Here is a 24210-nt window from a genome sequence, read left to right as displayed (position 1 = left end):
AGTCTTAAATAGCAAATAGGTGAGCAGGTAATCGGTGCCAGGTATGGGAATTATGGAAATGGAGTTCAGAGATTTAAAGTCTATACTTAGGTAATGTGCGCTCTGGTGGTGAGTGGAAGGAAATACAGAGGCGGGATTTGTGATGTCCTTGCTCTTTCATTCTTCTTGGAGGGGCGGCCTGATCTAGGTAAAACCTGAGTGATGACACAGTTCACTTAAGAGTGATGCTCTCTTAGTAAAATCTGATTGGATTTTTAGAATGCTTTAGAATTGTATTTTCACCTGCATAGTGTGGTTAAAAGGGTGAAAACTGAAATAAAACAATATTAATTGAATTAGTTTTTATTTTCCGAGTGTATTGCAACAAAAAGTCCTTATTTTGGAGAAAGTGGGGTGTGTGATTTGATTTAGCTCACATTGCCTTGTAAATGGGGGCGTGACAGTGATAGAAACTGGCATAAGGAGATAGCCAGTGGCATGCCCCCCACCCTCATGTACAGAGTCATTTGCTTGTCATGCTCCTGAAAAAACATCTTCTCTATCTTTTATGTGCACTGATATGTGCTGGCTTCTACTTCCATCTGTGTCCTGTTCTCAAATTTACTGGTGTACTACATACTAAACACAATAGACACTTCTAGCTCAAGGACAGATAAATCACACAGAAATCATGGCTGAAATACATATTTTCATCACTTAATCTGTCAATATTTATAATCTCAGTTCAATCACTTTATTGAATTCTGTCTAAATCTGTGTATATAATATTTTTGGGGGTAATATAAAAGTTAGTGGTGCCTTGTTACAATTTGAAACACTATATGGTTTTGAAAAAAAAAAAAAATGTGGACTGATATTAGCCAGTAGACTTCATAGCCTGCAGAAGGTGCAACTGTCTAGAGAATTGAGCCAGAACCTGTGACAAGCCTCAAAATAAGCATACACACACTCATTGTAGACCCCACTGACATTCGGAGGGGGTGGCTAGTGTGGTGAGGGGTGTTCAGATTGAATTAGAATTGATTACATGTTCTTTTTCCCCTGAGTTGTGCCACAAAAGGACTAGAGTTATCAAATAGAATAAATTGAAGAAACTAGGGTACATGTGATTTCCCTCCTGCCAAGTCTGCGTCAGTTGACGTGCCCATTTCTTTACTGTCCCTTTGCTATGAGCTGGAGATCACCATCCAGCTCTTCAGATTATGAATGCAGAGCTGAAAGCAGTAGAGTCTAACGTTCTCTCCTAAAAGAGATGCTGCTCTATAGTGTACTGCAGAGGGTCACGTAGGAGCTGACTGCGGCTGTCTGCACAGATAAGATGCAATGTATGAGGCATAACGGCAGCCCTCACACATTCACAATAACACAAACATTCAGCAATAAAAACATATATAGTGGATTTTATATTGTAAAAACCTCAGGAATGTCAAATATTCTCATCATTGCCGGATTGTCAGATAAAGCCTTTCTAATTCATGAATAGGCAGTGAAATATTTGTCTTCATGGGCCTGTATATTTTCATCAAGTGTTCCATGTCACATTTACAAGGCCTAACATATAAACATATGAAAGTTTATTGTAGCATGCAGAGAACAGTGTTGCATGTATAGTGTATAGTGTGATGGACTTCTGAAATAAGAGGGCAAAGCCTGTGCTCTGGATTTGTTTTTGTGTTGGTGATATTGAAGTGGGTGAGTTCGATAATGAATCTATAATTAGTGTCCATTACCACAAGTTTGACCCATTTCGACCCATTCAGTTTAATTTGCAACATGATTGGCTGGAATTAGTTTCACCTTTTTCCTGCCATTACCCTCACGCAGTCACACCACACTTTAAAACCTTAATGAGAACACAATGAGTTCAAAGATACATATATATATATATATATATATATACCTTATATGTATACACACACAAAGCTTTATTTTATTATTTTCTCTCCAAATTCTTTAGGAGACATTGCTTCCTGAATGCCACTGGTGCAGTTCAGATCTGTCTTTTAGATACTGTTCATTTAGTCTCCTTAATAAACACATTTGTATATTATTGAGAGAAGATCTTATAAATAAAGCGACAAACTAACGAGACATCAGCTGTTAATTCACTTAGTGCAGTCACTGAGGCTGAAATTGAGTTTGAGTTGGATTTACATGAGGGATAAATACAATGTTGCTATCTTTTGACTGTCACCCCGCACAGGACTGATCCGTCTCCGCTCCAGCCCTCCGCCCAAACTTCAGGGAGTAAAGTATGTTCTAAACATCACAGCAACAGATGACAATGCCTCTGGTGGTCCACAGTTACTCTCCGCCACTGCCCAGGTCATCGTGGGAGTGGATGATGTAAACAACAACAAACCTGTGTTTGAAAAGGTACTTTTAATAATTTATATTTTTTCTGGCTTTACTCACCAGTTATATTTATCTAATTAGCTAGTCACTGCTATGTTCACATGCTCACTTTTTCTACCTGTGTTCTCTCTATTTATTTAGGGCTGAATTTACTAAACAATTGCACCACTTTTGCACATAGTACTGTATTTCAGAACAAAAACCTGCATTCTATTAAAAAAAAACACCAGCAATCTAGTTTACGTAGGCACAAGCAGGGAAATGGCGCTGCATTTTGAGTATTTAAGTTAATGGTCCATTCAGACCAAACGTGTTCTTGCACTAATAAACCTATGCATATATCAGAACGCTGGTGTCTCGAGATGCATTTTAAAACATTTAAGTTCTTTTCAATGTGATACAGCTTTAAAAAATGGTTAACTTCTGCAAGCAATGCTGATAAACAGCAAAACAAAGCGCAATGTCAAAGGCAGATGATTAAGTGTCTGGATGACAGTGGTGGAGCGATGCTGTTTAATCCCAGCAGAGTGTACAAGATCGTTTTTGTCTGACATATTTAACAGCATAAATCTAGAACTATTGCAAACCCTTTTTTTTTTTTCATTTGAAATTTGTAAATTATTTAGTCTAAATTCATAAAATTATGCTCAGGTGTTATAATTTTGGTGGTATCTAAAGCCATCTTTATTCTGCAAAGGTGGCACAGAAGCTGCATCTGAAGTTGAATTTAGGTGTATTTAAACAGACCATTTAATGCTGCTCAGGGATGGCATAGATGCATTTTCACAAAAATAACAATCACATGAAGAATGTTATGATAACTTTTTAAGTTATTATTATGAATATAGAACTATTAATATTATACATTCAAATATTACTGTTATTTGTGTGAATCGGGCGCTAAACCAGTGCAGTCAGCATGTGCAATCAATTGCGCGTTTACCATGCAAAATTATTTGCTAGCAAAATCCCACCTTAACCTTTTTTTCTTCTTTTCTCTTCAATTTATCCAGTCCTCTCTTAAAATTTCAAGAGATATTATTTGTAGGACAACCTGTGCTGTTTCTTAATCATCTGAAGTGTTGAAAACACCCTAACCATTTTAATTAATTAAGTGTCAGAAATATGTGCAGAATCATTATGGGGCTACTTGCTTCCTGATGTCTCCTGTAAGTATGGGTTGAGTGCAACACTGGAGATGTTTAGAGGGTCTTAATCTCCCCAGGCTGCACAGTGAGATGAGCAGATGCTTGGCTGTGGTCCGAGGTTTAGTACTTAACATTTTCTCTTCAGGTCGGTTGGATATTTTGTTTAAGTTTCTCTTGGCAGAGTGTGAAGTAAATTAGCATCTAAGGAAACACAAAACATCTCTTTAGCTTTTGAGCCAGCACATGGAAGCCAAAGTGGCATGTCTTATTCAGCTCAAAGACTTCATGCAACTCAGCTTTAGACATTTTGCCCTTTTTTTAACTCTTCTGTTTTGTACTCACTCTATTTTTGCATGCTTTCTATTTTTCAAAGAATGTCTTGTTAAAATCTCATATTCACCTATACTTGTCTATTATTGTCTCTCTTTGTTTCTCTTTGCTGACATTATAGCTTCCTAGAATTCATTCGTACTTTGTTTTGTGAGAAAGGGGAGCTGTTTCTAAGCAGTGATTTTCTCTGTTGTAGTTTCTTTAGAAAACTCCCACCTGAACCTCCCTCCCATTCCCCCGTTATGATTGTGTTCTAGAATACTAAACCATTCTTTTGGACATCGTTGGCTGTGGAAATCCTCTGAGAAGTTCTCACTTGCAGTTTCAGGGCATGTGTGTTTTAGTGGTAGGTTTTTGGAGCCATTTGAGATTCAATAGTAAGGGTTTCGGCTTGATATTTGTGCCTTCGACCTTATGGGATTTCACTCTTACCTGATTGATTGAAGAGCACAGACCATGTTTTAGCCAGAATCAGGATGAAAAAGACCATCACAGAAAGAACCAGTTCCCTTGTTATTAATTAGGTGTCACAAGTGGCCATCAATGGAAAGGCTGGCAGACCAATTTGGGAATTCTCGCCATGTGTTTTAAACTGATTTGTTTACTGTATTTGTTTTCCTTAAGCTGGGAAACTAATGATGAAGGGGAAAAGGAGTTTTCTTTATTTTAATGATGAACTCACATACACACATATGAGGATGAAGAAGGTGTGTGGGTGGTGCATGGCTGAAATAGCCAGGCTTATTCCAGAGAAAAATCAACAGATTCAGTGGGATGGAATTGAGTCAAGGGCACTTCAGTTATAAAACAGAGATGAATCTCAACAGAACCAAACAGATAAGGATTATTACTTTTCTAGTTCTTCATCCCTTTAATGCACATCCGGTTGACAATGTTTTCTAATTTGCTTCTCACTTTCCCTTGAATTCATTGTTGTTGTTTTTTAAACCTTCCTCTTCACTTAGTACAGTAGTAGTTTGCTTTTTCTACTTTTATCAGTACCTGCTCTTTGGTTAAAACGTTAGTGTCACATTTGGAGGATACAGAAAACCATACAATATGGTATGATTGTATCGAAGAAAGTCATTTTGTCTATGTGGTACAAAAAAGCAAGGCTTCTCCTGCCAGAATGGTTAACAGAGCTCACCTCCACCCAAAATTTGAAAAGAATTAGGTATAATATAGCTGGAAATACAACTGGATTTAATAAAATGTGGGATCATTTGGTTTTTTTGTTGAACAACAAGGGCAAACAATGCTTTAATTTTCGAATGTAACAGCTACTTATGGTTTGTCTGCAAAATATTGCATGAATAGGTGTTTTGTTTTTTCACATTCATTTTACTTTTTGTTATAGGGCCAATTTGTGTTTTTCCTGATCTATGCAGTTTATTTTGAAGGAATATGAAGGATCTGTCTGCATTTTTATTTATGTATTTATTTTCTGTATGTGTGACTTCTCTATTCTATACTGTAGTGTTTTGTATTGTTATTTGCTTTTAAAATTGTGAAATTATAAATAAAAGTAATTAATATATATATATATATATATATATATATATATATATATATATATATATATATATATATATATATATTTTTTTTATAATAGTAATGTATTTAACATATTATTCTAATCAGCTAAATTAGGTACATTAAGTTTACATGGACATGAATAGTTTCTGGCCATATAATGCCGTTTTCAGCCTAATTTATACATTGGAATAAGTTAAACTTTTTTCTCCTTGATTAATTAAAGCAATCATGTAAACAAAGCATGAACAAAGTATGCGTTTACACTGATGAGCCAAAACAATATGACCACTCACAGGTGAAACGAATAACGTTGATCATCTCCTAACAAGGCCACGTGTCAAGGTCTGGGTAGAGTAGTTGGTAAGCAAACATTCAGTTCTCGTAGTCAATGTGTTGAATGCAGGAGAAATGGGCAGGAGTAAGGACCTGAGCGACTTTGACAATGGGCCAAATTGTTATGGCCAGACAACTGGGTCAGAGCATCTCTGAAATCGCAAGACTTGTGGGGTGCTCCCAGTCAGCAGTGGTGAATAGACCAAAATGGTCTTGTAGAGTCAATGCTTGGTGGGTTGGCGCTGTTTTAGTGGCACACAGAGGACCAACACTATATTAGGCTGTTGGTCATAATGTTTTGGCTCATTAGTGTATATTATGTGCAATGTCATTTTCAAATGAGTTAATAAATAAATAGTATCATGCCCAAAACACACCAGTGATTTTTCATCAACATCTTTGATTAGCCGGGATCTCCTAGGTCAAGAATTTCAGGTATGTGCACAAACGGAAGAAATTTGACCAAACAAACACCTTAGCTGAACAAAAACTACAGTGCATAATTTTTTGGCAAACTAAACGAAGCTGTGTGCCCAGTAAGAATATAAATAAGCCTTTAGTGTAAAGGCTTGGCAATCACTGCTTTTATCATCACCTCTCTTTTGTTTGATTTTTCGTTGCTTTGTTCCACTGGAGTGATGGCAGCTTAGTGGTTAAAGATCTGAGTTAGTAAGCCAAAGGCTAAAGGTTCAAGCACTTAAACTATTCAAAAAGCTACAGAGTTGCTAGGATCTGCTATCACCATAGAGACCTTTAGCAAAGAAACTTGACACTTCAGCCCAAGCCTTTGTAACATGTGCACTCTACATAACTTTGTATAAGACATTTTCTATCCTATTACCTTTTATTTTCTTTGACATATTTAATGTAAATATTTGTTTTTCTGTAGCTGTGTTTCTCTTTTCTTTTTTTTTTGCTCGCAGTGTCTCGAGTATAAGGAAAGGGCCTCAGTTCTGGAAAATAAGCCAGCTGGAACATTTGTGCTGCAGGTTCATGCAGATGATGCTGATGAAGGTGCCAATGGAAAAGTAACGTATGGCTTCATGCACAAAGACAGCACTGTTCCCGCCTTCAGCATTGATCCAGAAACGGGTACTTCCATTTAAACACACTTACACTAAAGAAGGTCATTCACGGTTTAATTCATACCCAATTTACTGTTCTGAGAGGTTAGATACTTCCATTGCCATTTCTCTCAAACTAATCAAATGAAATATAGATAATGTTTGAAAAAACTTCGGATATCACAGGATTTTAAACAGAAAATGTAACATTTTGGTAAGGGCAACTGGTAAACGCAACCTTTATAAAAAAAATATAAAATCTCTTTAAGCACTCTATAATCACATCAGCTCACTGTTGACTCTCTCAGTGTCTCTATCTTTCCCTTTCTCTTTTTCTGGCTGCCGCTTGCTATGGATTTCAAGCCTTGATGTATTTTCATGAATTCAAACTTGAGTTTAATTCACTTTAATCAGAATGTGCTTTAATAATCAGAAAATAGGAGTGGATTGCAGTGGAACAAAATGTGAGGAACGTTTGCAAAAATGTCAAAGGGGAAACTGTAAAAAATATTTGACTGTGATGTGAATATTTACTGTCATCCCACTCAAATATACAGTATATAGAGTGTATATATTTATATAAAAACACTGTATATATGTTATCTGTATATGTATCTGTACTTAAATAGTACAGTGTTGTATTAAATAGTGTTGTACTTGACTTTAGAATATCTATTCCAAAGTCCTTATCAAATTCAATTAAATGTAAACTTATTGTGTTATTAAGCCAACAAAATGTAATTTTCTTTAGTATTGTGAAATATATATATATATATATATATTCACAATACTATATAAGAAATATATATATATATATGTATATACTTATATATACACATTAATTTTACATAACAAAAATGGTTAAATTTTATATCTCTCTCAGCTGTGATTTAATTATCGGTGAACCAAATCTCCATGGTAACAAATGTACTATTACAGGTGTTATCGTAACTGCAATAAAGTTTGACCGGGAGAAGCAGAGAGAGTATGCAGTAACAGTGACGGCCACGGATCAAGCGGCGGACCCCCTCATAGGCATCTGCCAACTCAACATTCTGGTCCTTGATGAAAATGACAACAGCCCCAAATTTGAGAACTTGCGCTATGAATGTGAGCAATTTAAGTACCTAAATGCACTTATTCTTCATGATTTCTTTTAGGCACTTTATATTGGCACTGTTTAAAATATCAGCTTAGATTTGCATGGATTGCTATGCTGTTCCAAACTGGTATATGGTGGTAAGTGCTGGTTTAGTGCTGCTCTTGTGGACCAACTCAGCCTTGCTTTCTACTAGCATGTCTTCCTGATTAAGCTAATTGACAGAAAGTCTTGCTAGTTAGCATCCCATCCTGAGGACCAAAACACAACATATATTGCTGAACAGCTAATATATGTTAGTGTGGACGTGGCTTAAACTATTTAAAAAAAAGCATTTAGCTAATTCTTTTATGATACTTGTAGTTTTTATGATCACAGACCAGGGTTTTTTAACCCAGGTGGTCGCAAGGCTATGCTAAGGGGTCCGTAGAAAAAAAGTAATGATATATATATATATATATATATATATATATATATATGTATATTTATATGCTTTCTAAAGACTGGTTGGAAATCATAATATTAATTAATTACTGTGGGTTTTATGGCAATATTCTTTGTACATCTTTTTTAGAACAATATTTATTATGAAAAGTGCTTTACAAATACAATTGAATTTAATTGAAAATGTTTTTTTTGTCAGATGTCAACATCTATCTCTAATAGAGTTTAGAAATTTGCTTTAGTATGATGGCAATAAATCTAGATGCCTTTCTTCCTAATTAATTTTCTGAAACAGAATAAATGGGTCTTTAATGCATGAAAATATATAGCTGAATTCATATGTTTTTCTAAGTGTGTCCATTGCAAGGGGATCATCATACTGTATTTTGATGTCCTTGCCATCAAAAAGTATAAAAAACCCCATCACGACATGGAATCTTTGTAAAATTTTCAAACATTAGTCTCACCGCAGTGAAGGCAAAAAGTGATTAAACATCATGAGAAAATTGGAAAAAATGGTGTCCAGTTACAAGACCTAAGATATATATGTTACCTTATACAACGATTATAAATTGAGCCTAAAATTTTACCTAATTTTAAAATTAATTTCTGCATTTGTTGGTTCGCATTTGTCATAGTCTCTTGCATATTCAATTCAAAGATATGATCAGTGGAGAGAGTAATCTTTAAATAAATCAAACAAAGACCATCTTCTGATTATGAACCAAGAGTGATCAGAACAGTGCATCCAGTGCATGTATATTTGAATATCTTGGGTCTTTCCCTAAACAGACTTCTTGCGAGAGGACACCATGATTGGTACCAGTTTCCTGCGAGTGGCTGCACATGATGATGATTACAGCACCAATGCAGCCATCACTTACTCCATGTCAGAGGAACAGCCAGAGTACCTGCGTGTGAATCCACTCACAGGCTGGATCTACGTAAACCAGCCCATCTCGCAGGTCAGTTGTGCTCCAAACAGCTGTCTTGTGTGCCTTATGCAGAGAGTCAGAAAAGTAGATTTTTTAAAAGACAAGTTTAAGAGCTTTCTGGGGAATTCTGTCCAGCACAATGATTCATCATTAAACAGTCATAGAGGACAGGAGTTGAAGGTGTGTTGAATTAAATCTAAAATTGTGCTTGCCTTGAGATGAATATTGTAAAGTTCTTGTGTTTGATGTATTTAAAATACTGCAGTGTGAAAGATGTAGCAAGTCAACAAATGCTTTTCCACAGCACTCAGCTTGGATAATTGATTGGGTAGTAACGATTTATTTTACAGAATTATAGCACAAAAGTACAAAATGCTTGTTTAAGAATTAATAGCATTGATCGATGGGTTTTATGATCATGTATATCTGTGTGCGAGCAGGTGTTTAGGTTTGAAATCCACTGATGTTGGGCCACCTTTGACAAACAACCTTTGTAAAACTGTTCCTATGGCTACCAAGGTCTCATGTCAGCTAGTGTATATGGTAATGTTTTGTGTGTCTGAGTGTCTGAGTGTGTATACGTTCTTTGTGTGATTACAGAGGGCAGGGGTAAATAGTTTAGCTGTCATTTCACATCATTCCACATGCAAACTGCCTGTTATACAATTCAGGCTGCTGTGTGCACACATCATCAGGGATTTTGATGATTTGCACTGGCTTCTGCTGTGAGCTGACAACTGACAGTGATTGATAATGGAATGGTATGATTACAGCATGATCAGATCTCTTCTGATTTTGCTCATATATACACCACATAATTCCTGTAGAAATACACATGTAGTTAATTCAAAGGTCAGATGGTATCTTAAATATATTTTCACACTTTAGATTAGATTTTAATCTAAATAGTATTTGGCATCTCAGTAAAGGTCCACTCATTATATTTGACCTCAAAAGATTTACTCCTAAAAAGCAAAATTATAGTAATTTTAAAATCATGACTACTCATAAGAGATAAAGATTCCAGTCATATCTGTAACGTTATAAAATCTGTTTTATTCTACATGGAGAGGTCCATGTTAGGATCTTATGACCAGCCAAATACGACTCGCTTAATCTCAGAAACCACACTGCTATTGGATAATTTCACTCATGTGTTAATTAATCATGGCTGATTCATGTGAATAGTGAATTTCTACAGTGACATGTTATGGAAAACGTCTTGGTTACTGATGTAACCTCTGTTCCCTGATGGAGGGAAAGATACATTGTGTCAGTGTAGTGACACTAGGGGTTCACTCTTGAGAGCCACAATCACCTTTGCTTTATTCAGAAAGGCCAATGAAAATTGTCGAGTGGAATTTGCATGCCGCACTCCGCTCCAGACATAGGGGTATAAAAGGAGATGGCGTGCACCAATCATTCAGATTTGTGCTGAGGAGCCGAGAGAGAGTCCGGCCATGTCAGCAGTTGGTTCAGCTACGCAGCAGGAGGGACACAACGTCTCATTCCCTCCATCAGGAAACAGAGGTTACATCCGTAACCAAGATGTTCCCTGTCTGTCACTCACTCGATGTTTTGTTGATGTAGTGACACTAGGGGTTCCTATACGAAATGTCGCAGGCACTAAACTGTGTCACGAGGTACGGAGGAGCGGACACGGGCAAGCCTGCGTGCCTCTCAGCGAGCGCGCAACCATATGGTAACCTTCCAGCGAGATAGGTAAGGTGTCTCCCGGGTCCCGTTTAGGGTGGGAGGAGGTACTTACCCAAGAAGACTACAGGTAGTGGCCTTTCCTGATTTTTATATTAACCAATTTCCTGCCAAGCACCTGCTAGAATAGAGGGAGGGAGAGCACTACAGAGACCACATCCTACAGGAGGGAGGTTAACATGTGGAGAATTCCTCACATGGACTTACAGATGGGGAATTTCACATATGGAATGATGCCACTGGGGATGAACCTATTCTACGGAGAGGGTACACAGCAACAGTGTCCGAGGCAGAATGAAGCTTTGTTGGGGGGAAACACAGGGTTCACCAGAGGGGAAACCAAATAGTGGATATACATCATACTGGATTTTCGAGGGAGGAATCACCACAAATGGAGCACTGAGCCCAAGTACGTGGGCTCACCTGAAAAGGGGCAGATCACGAGTACCGGGCCTGGCGTGGTTATTGCTCCGCCGAGTTTGTCACCGAACAGTGCTTAAAAATTAAAGAGGTTTCCAGTGTTCACCAGTTGCGGGTAACTGTTGTGGAAAAGATAGCACACATTATAACCTTGAAAAGGGAAAGACGCAAATGCAAGCGATACACCCGACCGGATGCTCGGCCTACCTGTTGTTACCCCGTAACACTCTGGTTCTCTTGATACTGGTTCTATGCGCAGGTTGTAGAACCTCACAAAGGTATTGGGTGAGAGTCACCCCTTGCCAGTGCCAGGAGGATGCAACACTCTAGTGGAATGCGCCCAGACTCCCAAGGGTCTCGTGATAGGTAAGCCAAAGAAATGGCATCTTCAATCCAATGGGCCAGCCTCTGTTTGGAGACAGCTTTCCCCTTCTGCTGCCCTCCAAAACAGACAAAGAGCTGCTCCTAAAGAGCATCAAAAGCTCTGCTTGCGGTCCAGATAGATGCACAGGGCATGAACTGGACACAGCAATGACAAGGCCGGATCTTCCTCTGAAGGGAGCACTTGCAGGTTCACCACCTGATCCCGAAAGGGAGTGGTGGGAACTTTGGGCATGTAACCGGGCCGGGGTCTCAAGATCACATGACAGTGTGCCGGCCCAAACTCCAGGCATTTGCTTGTGATAGAGAGCGCCTGCAGGTCCCCAACCCTCTTGATAGGAGTGAGCACCACCAGGAGCCCATTTCAGTGACAAAGTGCTGAGCTTGGCCTGCTCCAGGTGCTCAAAAGGGGCTCTTTGTACGGCAGGTAGGACCACAGAGAGATCCCAAGAGGGAATAATGCGCTACCTAGGGGGATTCAATCTCCTTGTGCCCTTGAAGAACCTGGTGATCAGGTCATGCTGCCTTGAGTGTCTCCCATTCAGTGTATCGTTATACGCAGTTATAGTAGCCACATACACCTTCAGGGTGGAGGGAGACGTCATTTCGCAATGAGACACCATTTCAGAACATACAGCCACCTCGTGGAGGGGGCTCTGACTTGAGTGATCGTGTCTATCACTGCAGGTGGAAGGCCTGCTAGGTCTCCTGTCCAGGAGCCAGACATGGAGGTTCCATAGGTCTGATGTCCTGACTCCTGCATCAACATCTTGTACGGAAGCCCGTGTAAGCCCTTGTTCAAGAAACTTAGATCCAGAATTGGGCGCAATTGACCCAAGCACTCAAGACAGATTTCATGGCCATCCAGTGGGGAGAGATAACTGCCACAACCAGTAGCACAAAGGTGAAAGGACATCTTTAAAAAAAATGCCAGTTGTTTATGCAAGCTCTTTTAGATTATTATTTTTTTATTTTTTTTTACACCTGTGGATTCAGCCGGCTATGTACCCAGGGGGAAGCACGACACTCTACCGTGCGATGTTGACCACTGATACATGCCGTAATTCCGGCAGCAGATAGCAAAGTGACTGGTTGAACACGCACATGCACTCGGCTCAGAAGCACAAGTCTGAATGAGTGGTGCATGCCATCTTTTATACCCTAATGTCCGGGGTGGAGAGCGGCATGCAAATAGCCAATAATCCTTGGCCTTTTCTGAATAAAGAAAAGGTGAATGGGGCTCTCAAGAGCAAACCACTAGTGTTACTACATCGACACAAATTCGAATGCGTGACCGACAGGGAACTATTGCATTTGAATGATGCTGCATTCACACCCCTAGGTGTAAGTGGAAGTACAAGACCGAAAAGAAAAAACATTTATATATATATATATATATATATATATATATATATATATATATAAAAGTACTGAGTGAAATTAAAAACAATTTCAGCAATTCAACTCTTTAAAAACACATGGGCAAACCCGATGTCAGCAAACCTGAACATGCAAAATAATTGGCTGAGAAAAGTAGAGAGCATTGTTGATTGACTTAAAGTGTGGGCCACTCCCCAGGCCTTGCAGGACCTTTAATAATGTTTGTTTGCTCCAGAGGACCTACATCACCAGGCAGATCATAGCTACAGATGGAGGGAATCAGAGCAGTTTAGTTGAGCTGGCAGTCACCATCACCAATGTGAAGAACCAGCCACCACAGTGGGAGAAGGACAGATATGAGGTCGTCATTCCTGAAAACACTGTCAGAGACACTCCAGTTGTGGTATGTACTGAACATAACTCTAAAGACTTGAGAGTGTATGATGTACTAGAGCTTTACAAATATGTCAGTTGACCCTTTGCTAAGCCCTGCTCTTAAAGCATTTCTGAAGAATTCTGTCATAGCCACTGTTCCTGTGTGCCATTTCTCTCACAAACGTTTGCTTTTTCCCAACGAGTGTCTACGGGAGTATGTGAGCAGTTTAAAAGCAGAGTTTTAATGTTGTTGCTGGGTCACTTGTTATAGTGACACAAGGTACCTAGAGAAACAGTATTTATTTTTTCTTTTTAAAATCTTTAAATAAATGTTGATAAGGGCATGCTATGGATTAAACTGTGCTAGCCCTCATTCCCAAATGAATATGTATAACATCAGTGAGGACACCTACATGTGCTCTGAGGTAAATTAAAGCTAATAACTTAACATTCATGAATTTATATATTGATTCAGGTCTTAATAAAGGTGATAGTAAAAGAGTTCACAGCATCATAGTGATGTGTAAAGCAGTTCTGTTCACTTACACTAATGTTATCCGGAGTGAAATAACAGGTTTCTGTATAATTTAACAATTTCTTTTACAAAAAATGTCTGATAAATATACCTGACAATGTCACTCTTCATTCCAGCCCATGTAGGAATATTATCTTTGTCGTTTATGAGAATATTTGGTCAAAAACCTTGCTGTTCACGATGGAGGCGTGTGGATGGGGAGCTTAGCAATGGCAAAAATATTTTGTTGTTCCTGTATGTTTGGTTTTACTTGAATTAGTAGAGTACAATTAAAACATTCATAAAAACAACTTTACTTTAAAGGAAAAAGTAAAAAAGGTGTTTGAAAAAGTTTAAATCACACAATTTGGTAAACGTTTAGGTCATTTAGTACATTTACAATACAATATCCATTAAATTAGCCACGCCCCCTCTTTTCATAACCCAGTCTAAAAAGGCACGCACAGACACACTAGAGATTGCTGTGTTGGGGCAGATGGAGGGTTAAGGGTTCCCCTGAGTATTTCGCTGTCTGACCCTGAGCATTTTGTGGGAGCAGAACACTACTAGCACTTAAATAAGCTTGAATGCCTGCCCTGTGAATGCACAATATGATAGACACACAGAAAGTCTTCTGATTGGCTAAACAAAAGAAAAAATATTTCCCCACTGTTTACTGTGCCTAGAACTGTTACAGAGACGTGAAATGCATATAATTTAAAAATAAAAAATAACTTACACCACCTTTAATATTTTAACTTTAAATGAAATGTAAATACTGAAAATTCATATTTTTACTTAACAATGTTTTATGCACAGTTGGTACTTGAACAATGTATATTTTTGCAAAATAATGGCAAAATACTGTTATTTAGTGGATTGTATGTGAAAACCTTGTGAACTGTAAATTGGAAACATGGTATTTTGCTGTTGTTAAGCTATTCAATTTATAATGTTGTATCTGCTACTAAGCTTTGTGGCTGAGAAAATATCCATAAGACTGAATATTTTTACTTTATATGTTTTCAACCAAGGCTTATGGGAAGGCTAATAAATGCTTTTTAGAAATGAAATACGTTTTACCTCTATGTTGTTCCTTTTGTTGAAGTTTTGTTGTAAATAGTTGTGTAAGTCACCATTAGGAAGATTAGTGTTGCCATTGGTGAATTATATTTGGTGAATGTAATTGACAACACTCAATTAAAATACTGTGGCAGGGTGGAGGGCGGGGCCGGGTCGTGATCCTGCGCGCCCGGTCCCGTATTAGGCTAATTATCTGTCCCTGAGGTTTAAAGGCCGACAGCAGAGGGCTGTGCGAGAGAGAGAGATCGTTAGCGGACATGTCCGCCATGTGTGTTTGTTTATGTGTACTGTTAAGTTTTTCATTAAAATATTATTTATGTTGAAAAGCCGGTTCTCGCCTCCTCCTTGCCCCATCCTTGAGCTGTTTTACACTGGTGCCGAAACCCGGAGGGAGGAGGGATACGCCGCAGTAGAGTTCTCGCCACTACCGCCCACTCTAACGGAGCAGCCGCGCCATCTGCCGGGGACGAGGAGCCCAGCCGCCTGAGCGAGGACGATGGCCGCCGACCGCGAGGGAGGAGGGGCTCTAGCCGACCGCCTGGAGCGAGAGAACCGCTGCCAGGGGCGGAGGAGTCGCCTACCGGCCGCTGAAACGCGGGCGGGTTGGAGACCGCCGACCACGAGCGGGAGGGGCTCACTGCCGACCGCCTGGAGCGGAGAACCGCTGCCAGGGGCGGGGAGACCCTTCTAGTCCCCGGAACGCGGCGGGTGTTCCGTCCGCCAGGGGCTGGAGGACTGCCGCGGATCCGCCCGAGAGGCGCGGCTGTCGTCCGACAAAGGGTGGAGGAGTGGCCGAGGAACAAGCTGCGGCGTGATCGGAGAACTGGCGAGTAAGAGTTTTTTTTTTTTCTCATCTCTCTCTCTCTCTCTCTCTCACTGTCGCTCTGCGCTGGCCTTTACCTCTCTTAAAATTTATAGTTTTGGGGGGTACTACACTCTTACAGGAAGTACCCCCCATTTTAATTAGTTCTGTTTCCCTCCTTGTCCCTCCCTCGCCCAGGTAGATGGGGATGACCTGCCGGCAGACAGCTGAAGGCGCGCCCTTCCCCAGGGAAAGAGGGGGATGTACGTCAGGCCGGGGCTCCCCAGCCTGAGAGAACGGGGAGGAATGTGGCAGGGTGGAGGGCGGGCCGGGTCGTGATCCTGCGCGCCCGGTCCCGTGATTAGGCTAATTATCTGTCCCTGAGGTTTAAAGGCCGACAGCAGAGGGCTGTCGCGAGAGAGAGATCGTTAGCGGACATGTCCGCCATGTGTGTTTGTTTATGTGTACTGTTAAGTTTTTCATTAAAATATTATTTATGTTGAAAAGCCGGTTCTCGCCTCCTCCTTGCCCCATCCTTGAGCTGTTTTACAAATACTTTTTCACCTTTTGAAGGCGCTGCAACAACAATTTGATTGTGTCTTATTGGTAAGAAAAAGAGATTTATGATTTTATAATCTCCTTTTCTTACACTCTTACAATCAACATCTAACCTAAAAATAATATATATACTGTATATATATTTGTTATTGAGCCAACCTAAATTGTACAATGTACAATAGTACATTGTATATACATAGGACAGATACTGAACTTAAAATCTCACATTACAGAAAGTTTATTAAACTTTCCCCTAACTTATTTGCTTTAGATTGGTGTTTTCAACAGTAAAATATTAAAAAATATTAAGTGGTAAAGTTTTTCACAACTTTTTTATATTACTATTTTAATCTTGTAATGTTATGACCTTATTTTCGAAATGCTGACTTTGACTCGTTAAAGGCCTATTATAAGATTATTCTCAAAATATTATGACATTAGTTCTGTAATTTTATGATTTTATTCTCAAAATGAAAGTTTTGTTTTTTAAATGCTTTTGAAAGATGTTGATTTCAGCTATGCCTAATAGGCTATACTGTAAAAAAAAAAAAAGTAGATTCCAAGAGGCATAACAAACAAACCTTTTGATAAGTGATGTATTACTTTGGCCTTTGAGGCACACCTTTGAAACATGTCTTCCGTATGTGCATTAAAGTATTGTTATGAATGATGTGGCTAGGTTTTAATACCACAGTAATGTTCCAGATATTCTATAAGGATCATGACTTCCCAAACACTGTCGACTTGACTGTCATGTACCACTGGTAAAACTGACAGTATCTGCTTTCTGCTTGACCACACAGTCTACACACATTGGGTCATGCCTGTCACACACACACACACACACACACACACACACAGTTCATTTAAAGTAATGCTAAAATGCTATTTTAATTTCTGCGCTCCATTCCCCTCTTCATTCAGAGCTAATCTATCTCCTTCCCTCTGCCATGAATTATTTGATCCCTGCTTCAAATTTTAAAGATACTGCTTCATTACATTCACTATTTAGGAAGCCAGCCAATCAGTGAGTATGGATTATTTATGGACATTTACTTTCATACTCTTTCATTTTGTAGCAAATGCACTGAATAAATTAATTTGCTGAATGTCCTGGAATACTTGTATTGCTATTAAGGCCATTATACATGCAGATGAACATTTTATGAAGAGTAACATAACTAAACAAGGGCAAGTTTACTGTAAGAGAAAGGAGAAGGGATAAAGATAACACTTGCTGCAATACAAATTTAAGTTTTTGATGACAATGGCTGACATTGTTGATCAATCTGCTGTGACCATGCACTGCATTGAACATGGTAATTGTTCATTGAATATTAAAATGAATATTTCCTCCTGTCAGACAATCAAGGCCACTTCCCCACTGGGTGATCCAAGGGTGACTTATAACTTGGAGGATGGATTGGTTCCAGAGAGCAACATGCCTGTTCGTTTCTACCTAACTCCAAACCGTGAAGATGGCTCAGCCTCTATTCTTGTTGCTGAACCCCTGGACTATGAGACCACTCGCAACTTCATGCTTAGGGTTCGAGCTCAGAATGTGGCTCCTGTACCTCTAGCAGCCTTCACCACTGTTCACATAAACATCACAGGTAAAAAGTGTATTTTTCAGTCACAACAGAAACATTTCAGAGGTTGTCAAGAGACAAATTTTAGATTTGTTACTGAGAGTTTATCACAGTGTAGTGCTATTTGAACCACTTTTTATATATATATATATTTTTTTTTCTTTAATTGTTAATAGATGTATTTTTTATTAGTGAATATTTTCCGGTAGTAATAATAATAATAAATATTATTATTAAATAAATACAAATACATTAATACATATATCATTATAATTATAGAAATACATAAAAAATTATACATTTTTATATTAATAATTATTATTATTATAATTATTATTATTATAAAAAAGATAAATAAATGATGAGTACAATTTACAGCAAATGTGATATCACCCATAAACATTTCCAATACAGAAGGGACTAAAATATTGCAAATTCAAATATACATCTGTTTAGCAGCTTAATCCACCTCTGATACATTGTTAATGACATCATGTTCAATAAATGATAAAATGGGCTCCAAACACTTTCATATTTAGCTTCTTTACCCTAAAAAATACATGTTGTCTTTTACATTGAAATGCATGAGCACATATATTTTAGCCACTGAGATATTGTAGGGCTGTGATGAGGAGTGCCTTGAGTTTAAAATAAAAGTACCAATTTCTTTCCATAAGAGCAAAATCTGTACATTTATTCCAAACGTTTGGCCACCAGTGTGTATGTGTGTGTGTGTGTGTATGTACTGTGTGAGTGTGTGTCATATATTTGGTGTGACCACTATATGCCTTTAAAACAGCACCAATTCTCCTAGGTATATTTACCCAGAGTTTGTCAAGGTTGTTTGCAGACAGGATGTTCCAAGCATCATGGAGAACTTGCCACAGCTCTATGTCTCAGTTGCTTCTTTCTCTTCATGTAATCCCAGACTGACTTAGTAATGTTGAGATCAGGGCTCTGTGGGGGCAAACTATCTGTTGCAGGAATCCTTGTTCTACTTCTATTCTATTTGCAATAGCAATGTTTGGATATCTAAAATGTATCTTTCCTATTTACACAATAAAGCAGAAAATATAAAAAAATATGTGTGCATAAGCCAGTTATTACATTTAGATTTTTACAGACACTTCCTTTATTCTTACCAATGCAATTTACACTGCAAGTGTCTTTACATCTACAGCTTAATCACATGCCCCATTTAAACATTTTCAACACCTGATCATTAAAGAATGCATCCTAAAGCCTGGTAGCCACAACTTTCTAATACCCTTTATTTAATCCCACCCTGTCTGTTCCCTTCTACTCAAGTATTCCTCAGCATTCATCTCTTACACTTCAGGAAGTCTCTTCACCTCACTCTGTAATTTACAGAGTTTACCCTGCAGTGTTAATCTGGCTCTCTTCATGCATGAATCCCTTGCTGTCCCCCAGTTATGGCTGCTCCATAACACTGATCTAGTAGCTACAGTTACTTCCAAGATGCATGTTAATTTATTTGGAGTTGTAGGAGGAAACTGGCATCCAGAAGTCTTGGTTACGTGAAACGTGAAACGTAACCCTGGTTCCCTGAGTGGGAACGAGATGCTGTATAATCACATTGGGGACACGCCCTGAGTGTCACCTGCTCTGAAGCCATTGTACAATCATGGCAATTTATTGAGTGGTGGCACTTAAGCAATGCCCCAAGGGAGCTATATCACAGGCTCCATAAAAGCGCTTGCTTTGGCGCCATCGAGTCAGATTTTCTCTAGGAAGGTACAAGCCTATGCAGCTGCTATAGAGTATTGCCAGCTCACGCAACATCTCATTCCCAAACAGAGAACCAGGGTTACATTTTACATAATAGAGACATTCTCGTTAGTAGGAACTCGAGCTGCCTAATCACATTGGGAATACATTCAAGCCATGCGACAGTAGCTACCAACTGTCTATATCCATGTGGCAAGCATATAGCGGAGCACAAGTGAGCTAAAGCGTCTGAATAAAACAGAGAAAATTATGAGTTTCCAACAGAGAGAACCTGGGAATCAGGAGTCAAACCCTCATCCAGATTATAAAATCTGACAAATATATACCACCTTGCCGCCATACAAATGTCCACCAAAGACACATCTCTAGCCAAAGCGCATGAGGATACCATGCTCCCCATAGAATGGACTTGAATTCCCAAAACCACGCACTTTGTGAGCACTTGAAATTGCATCAGTAATCCAATGAGACAGTCTTTTCTTGAACACCGAAACACCCCTGTTGCGGCCACCAAAGCACACAATCAACTGCTCTGATTTACGCCACTGGCTAGGACGGCCAACATAAACTTGCAGCTCCCAATCTTTGCAAAGCATATGTAATATTTCATGTTCCTCCGACTCAAATGGTAGAGGACAGAAAGCCTGAAATTATAGTCTGTGAGTGAAATGTTAGAAACTACATTGAGTAAATAGCCAAAACGAGGTCTTAACACCACTCTTGAACACCCTGGTGCAAAATCCATAAATAAGGGATCGATCAAAAGGGCATGTAAATCACCAAACCTTTTAAACAATGGCAATGCTACTAGCTGGGCCGTTTTAAGATTGAGAAACTCAAGTCAAGGGCTCTAACGGAGCACCTGAGAGGACATCTAAAACAACAGATAAATCCCATAAGGGAACACGGACTGGAAAAAAGGACTAAGCCTGCATACTACACGTATAAATGAGAGACAAGAAAATGTCTACTGACAGAGACTCCATTGATAAGCACATGCTCAGCTTCTTTAGTGGCAACATAGACTTTAAGCACTGCCGGGCAACCCCAGCCCCAAAACAGTCTTGCAAAAAACATGTCTTTTCTGACAGGAAACTATACTTGAGATGGCTAAAATGGTGCCACTAACTGAAGCCAAACTCAATGCTCCCAAACACTCTGCAGAACTGCTTGCAGCAGACTGACCGGTGGAAATGTGTAAAGACTCTTGGTCATGGAGGCAGAGGCCAAACTGAAGCTGAAAATATTCAAAAATTATAGGGGAAACTGAACTAAATTGGTCTACTGAAAAACGGGTTAGACACTAAACCAATCCCAGCATATAATGGTGAGCAGCATGGAGTACCCGGATAGCACAAATCACCCTCGCAAACAAAAGCATCATCCTCAGCATGATCCACAGGGGGAAATCACAAGGGAAATTCCAAACGGAGTTCATATTAGCTCTAAGTCATTCCTTAACATGATGCGCTTGGTTGGACTACAAAACCATTGTGTATAGATCCAACAGCTGACTGAAAAGTGCAACACCATAAAATCGATCAGAGATAGTAATGCACATCTCTTGGCTTGCCAGAATGCCCACGTCATCCACGAATGGCGAAGGATAAATGAAATACGTTAAAATACCTTGCATCTCTTGATAGAACCCCGAAAGAATAATGGCACCGATGAAGCACTCCATGTGTTGTTTCGCCATCCAAATCTGGTGGCCGTGGAACTGGAAAAAGTGGGGATAACGCCTCATGGTGAGAAATTGTGTGCCTAAAAAAGCTCATCTGTCCCCGTCAGACCCTTATAATGTTTGGGGAAAAACACATTAAAATTGCTCTGAAATTTGCACTGTATAAATGATGTCCTAACGTGTTCACCACTCAAAAGGAAGAATTAATAATCCTCGCTTTGACGTGAGTCACTGGAACAAACACGAGCTTAGACAAAATTGTGCACAGAAGAACAGATAATCTGACCCAATGGCGCCAAAGCGAGCGCTTTTATGGAGCCCATGACATAGCACCCTATAGGAGCGTCGCTTAAGCGCCATCAGCCAATAAATTGAATGATTGTACAATGGCTTCAGACCACGTGACACTCAGGGTGTGTCCCCAATGTGATTACGCAGCTCGAGATCCTATGAAAGGGAACTGTAATATATTCCTGGAAAGCATTTTACCATTCATAGTGCTCCGCATAAGCCACAGAAAAATAATTTATCGGTTCTCTTCCCTCTGACTTAATTACACCATCTTTTTTCTCCAGTTAAGAGTACCTCCTGTGTTTCAGTGAGTGGAGAGAGAGATAGAGAGGGATAGAGGCAGAGAGAAACAAGGCAGGTTCTGGAGGGAGGAGGTTGTAATGGATTTGGCCTTGCTGTTTAATTCATGGTTTACGGCTTTGGCTGATAGAAAATTAAAACCTCCGAGTGCATCAGATGGTGATTAGTGTCTGGAATCAGTGAACCCATTAAAGATCTTACCCTAAATTCCAATGTCCTTATGTCCCTTCCAGTACTGAGAACAGCACATTTTAGTAGAGTAATCTTGGTATTAATTTCCTCCTGATCACATAGTGTCCACAGTAGTGTAATAAGGCTTAGATAATACAATGTCAGAGTTAAGAAAAGTCAGAGTTTTAATTTCCCTCAAACTTCCAAGGCTGTTTCTATGTCTTCATAGTCTGATGGATGTATCTCTGTATATGAGAAGCCATTTTTTTTTATTAATGCTGGAAATACACAAATATTGATTCACACAAATAATGCCTTGTTAAAACATTGACTTTAACTAGTTTATGGAACCAAGGCCACATAGTTTCTCTGAATTGATATCGATGTGCAACAGACTAATAAATCAGACTGAAAGCCTCTTCTTTATTATCATTCTCAAACAAAGAAAACTGCTGAACATATTTTACCATGTGTTTTTCAAGTTTTATAACGGATGTTCCTCAAATATGTAGCTATTTCATTGTTATTAAGCTATTTCCAAATTTGACTGTGTAAAAATGTCTCCTATCACAGATGTCAATGACAATGTTCCGTTCTTCACCTCCTCTATATATGAGGCATCAGTGACCGAAGGAGCGATGATTGGCACTCTAGTTCTCCAGGTGTCAGCCAATGATCTTGACCTGGGGCTGAATGGGAAGGTATGTGATGGCATATTTCAATTGAATTAGCTATTCACTCATTCAACCACCATCTGTGGGTGAGTCTGTAGACAATTTGTTCAGACAATTGAAAGATCTATAAAATTCAAAGAGCATCCATCATACACCCACACATTTAGCCAGGATGAATAGAATAATCGTTAAACCTCAGAACTTGCTATGTCCTCTAAAAAAAATGCTTATTTATTCTGTTTAAAATTTGGCAACAGATTATTTTATCATTTTGAGTGGGCAGGCAAATAGGTCTATAAATGTCTTATATTTCATTATTGTGTTAACATAACATTTGTTTCTTCACACAACAAAATAAAAACATTTAAAAAATAATTATAAAAAAAAAACAATCCACACTCTCATTTAATAGGATTACTTGAAGAATGGTATATGGAACGTGGCACACAAGGCTGTGATGATGTCTCTTTGCAAGTATGCTATTTTTGTATGGTTAATTGCTTGTTCTCATAGTGAGGCTTTTAACAGTCCTCCAAACACAGATATCATGCAATCCCACATTTAATAATGAGTATCATTCGGGGGTGTGAATACTAATATTATTATTTTCTCTTCCAACAAGCCCCCACCACCCAAACCTCTTTGTGCCAGATGGGGATTGCTGTGTGTTTTATTAACCTGACCCCTTCAATTATTTTAATATGCCATTTACATTTAATTCAGCTCTCTTATTTGTGTTCCCTACTCTAATGCAGCCGGCAGGGCATCATTTAAAACCAACACCATGCTGGTTTAGTGTGGCCATTCAGAGCCGCTTGTCTGATAACTGTTGTTTGGGGCTTGTTGAAACAGCAGTTGGCACCTCTTCATTTATTCAACCTATTTTGGTTATCTAGATTAGATTCATTCTTCTTAACCTGAATGTTCTTGAATTTGCCTTAACCTGCTGTGAATGTGCCTATGTGTGTTTCGGGCATTAGTGTCAGAACACATAAAATAACAGGAGGTCCCAGCATTGGGTCAGAGATCTTGGTGAATAAATGATAAGGGAAGGCTACTGGTCCTGAATATTTTGATTATAGGGGGCTAGGTGAGGTGGGGTACTTGTAAACACATCTATATCTAAAAAAACTGAAAGTATCTTGCAGCAACCAGAAGTCATTAATTTCCAATGAGAGTTGTAGATAGCTGGTCACACGAGCGACAGCGACCTTTGGCGATGTGTTGTTTGCATGTCCAGTGTCTCGAAAAGGTTGAGAAAAGTTTATATATATATATATAT

The 24210-nt window shown here is 39.0% G+C and overlaps 1 protein-coding gene across 1 annotated transcript in view; it reads left to right on the top strand.

Moving 5' to 3' along the window:
• LOC127654782 (neural-cadherin-like) overlaps positions 1-24210 on the top strand; it is a 437028-nt gene that overhangs the window by 224110 nt on the left and 188708 nt on the right. The window contains exons 8-14 of the mRNA XM_052142196.1: positions 2204-2376; positions 6626-6794; positions 7706-7876; positions 9102-9274; positions 13374-13541; positions 17834-18083; positions 22828-22955. Coding sequence (XP_051998156.1) covers positions 2204-2376; positions 6626-6794; positions 7706-7876; positions 9102-9274; positions 13374-13541; positions 17834-18083; positions 22828-22955 — 1232 coding nt within the window. The remainder of the gene's footprint in view (positions 1-2203; positions 2377-6625; positions 6795-7705; positions 7877-9101; positions 9275-13373; positions 13542-17833; positions 18084-22827; positions 22956-24210) is intronic.

The sequence above is a fragment of the Xyrauchen texanus genome, chromosome 2 (assembly GCF_025860055.1).
Source record: "Xyrauchen texanus isolate HMW12.3.18 chromosome 2, RBS_HiC_50CHRs, whole genome shotgun sequence".
NCBI lineage: Eukaryota > Metazoa > Chordata > Actinopteri > Cypriniformes > Catostomidae > Xyrauchen > Xyrauchen texanus.
The sequence above is the reverse complement of the archived record's forward strand: the minus strand, read 5'-3'. Positions and strand labels throughout refer to the sequence as shown.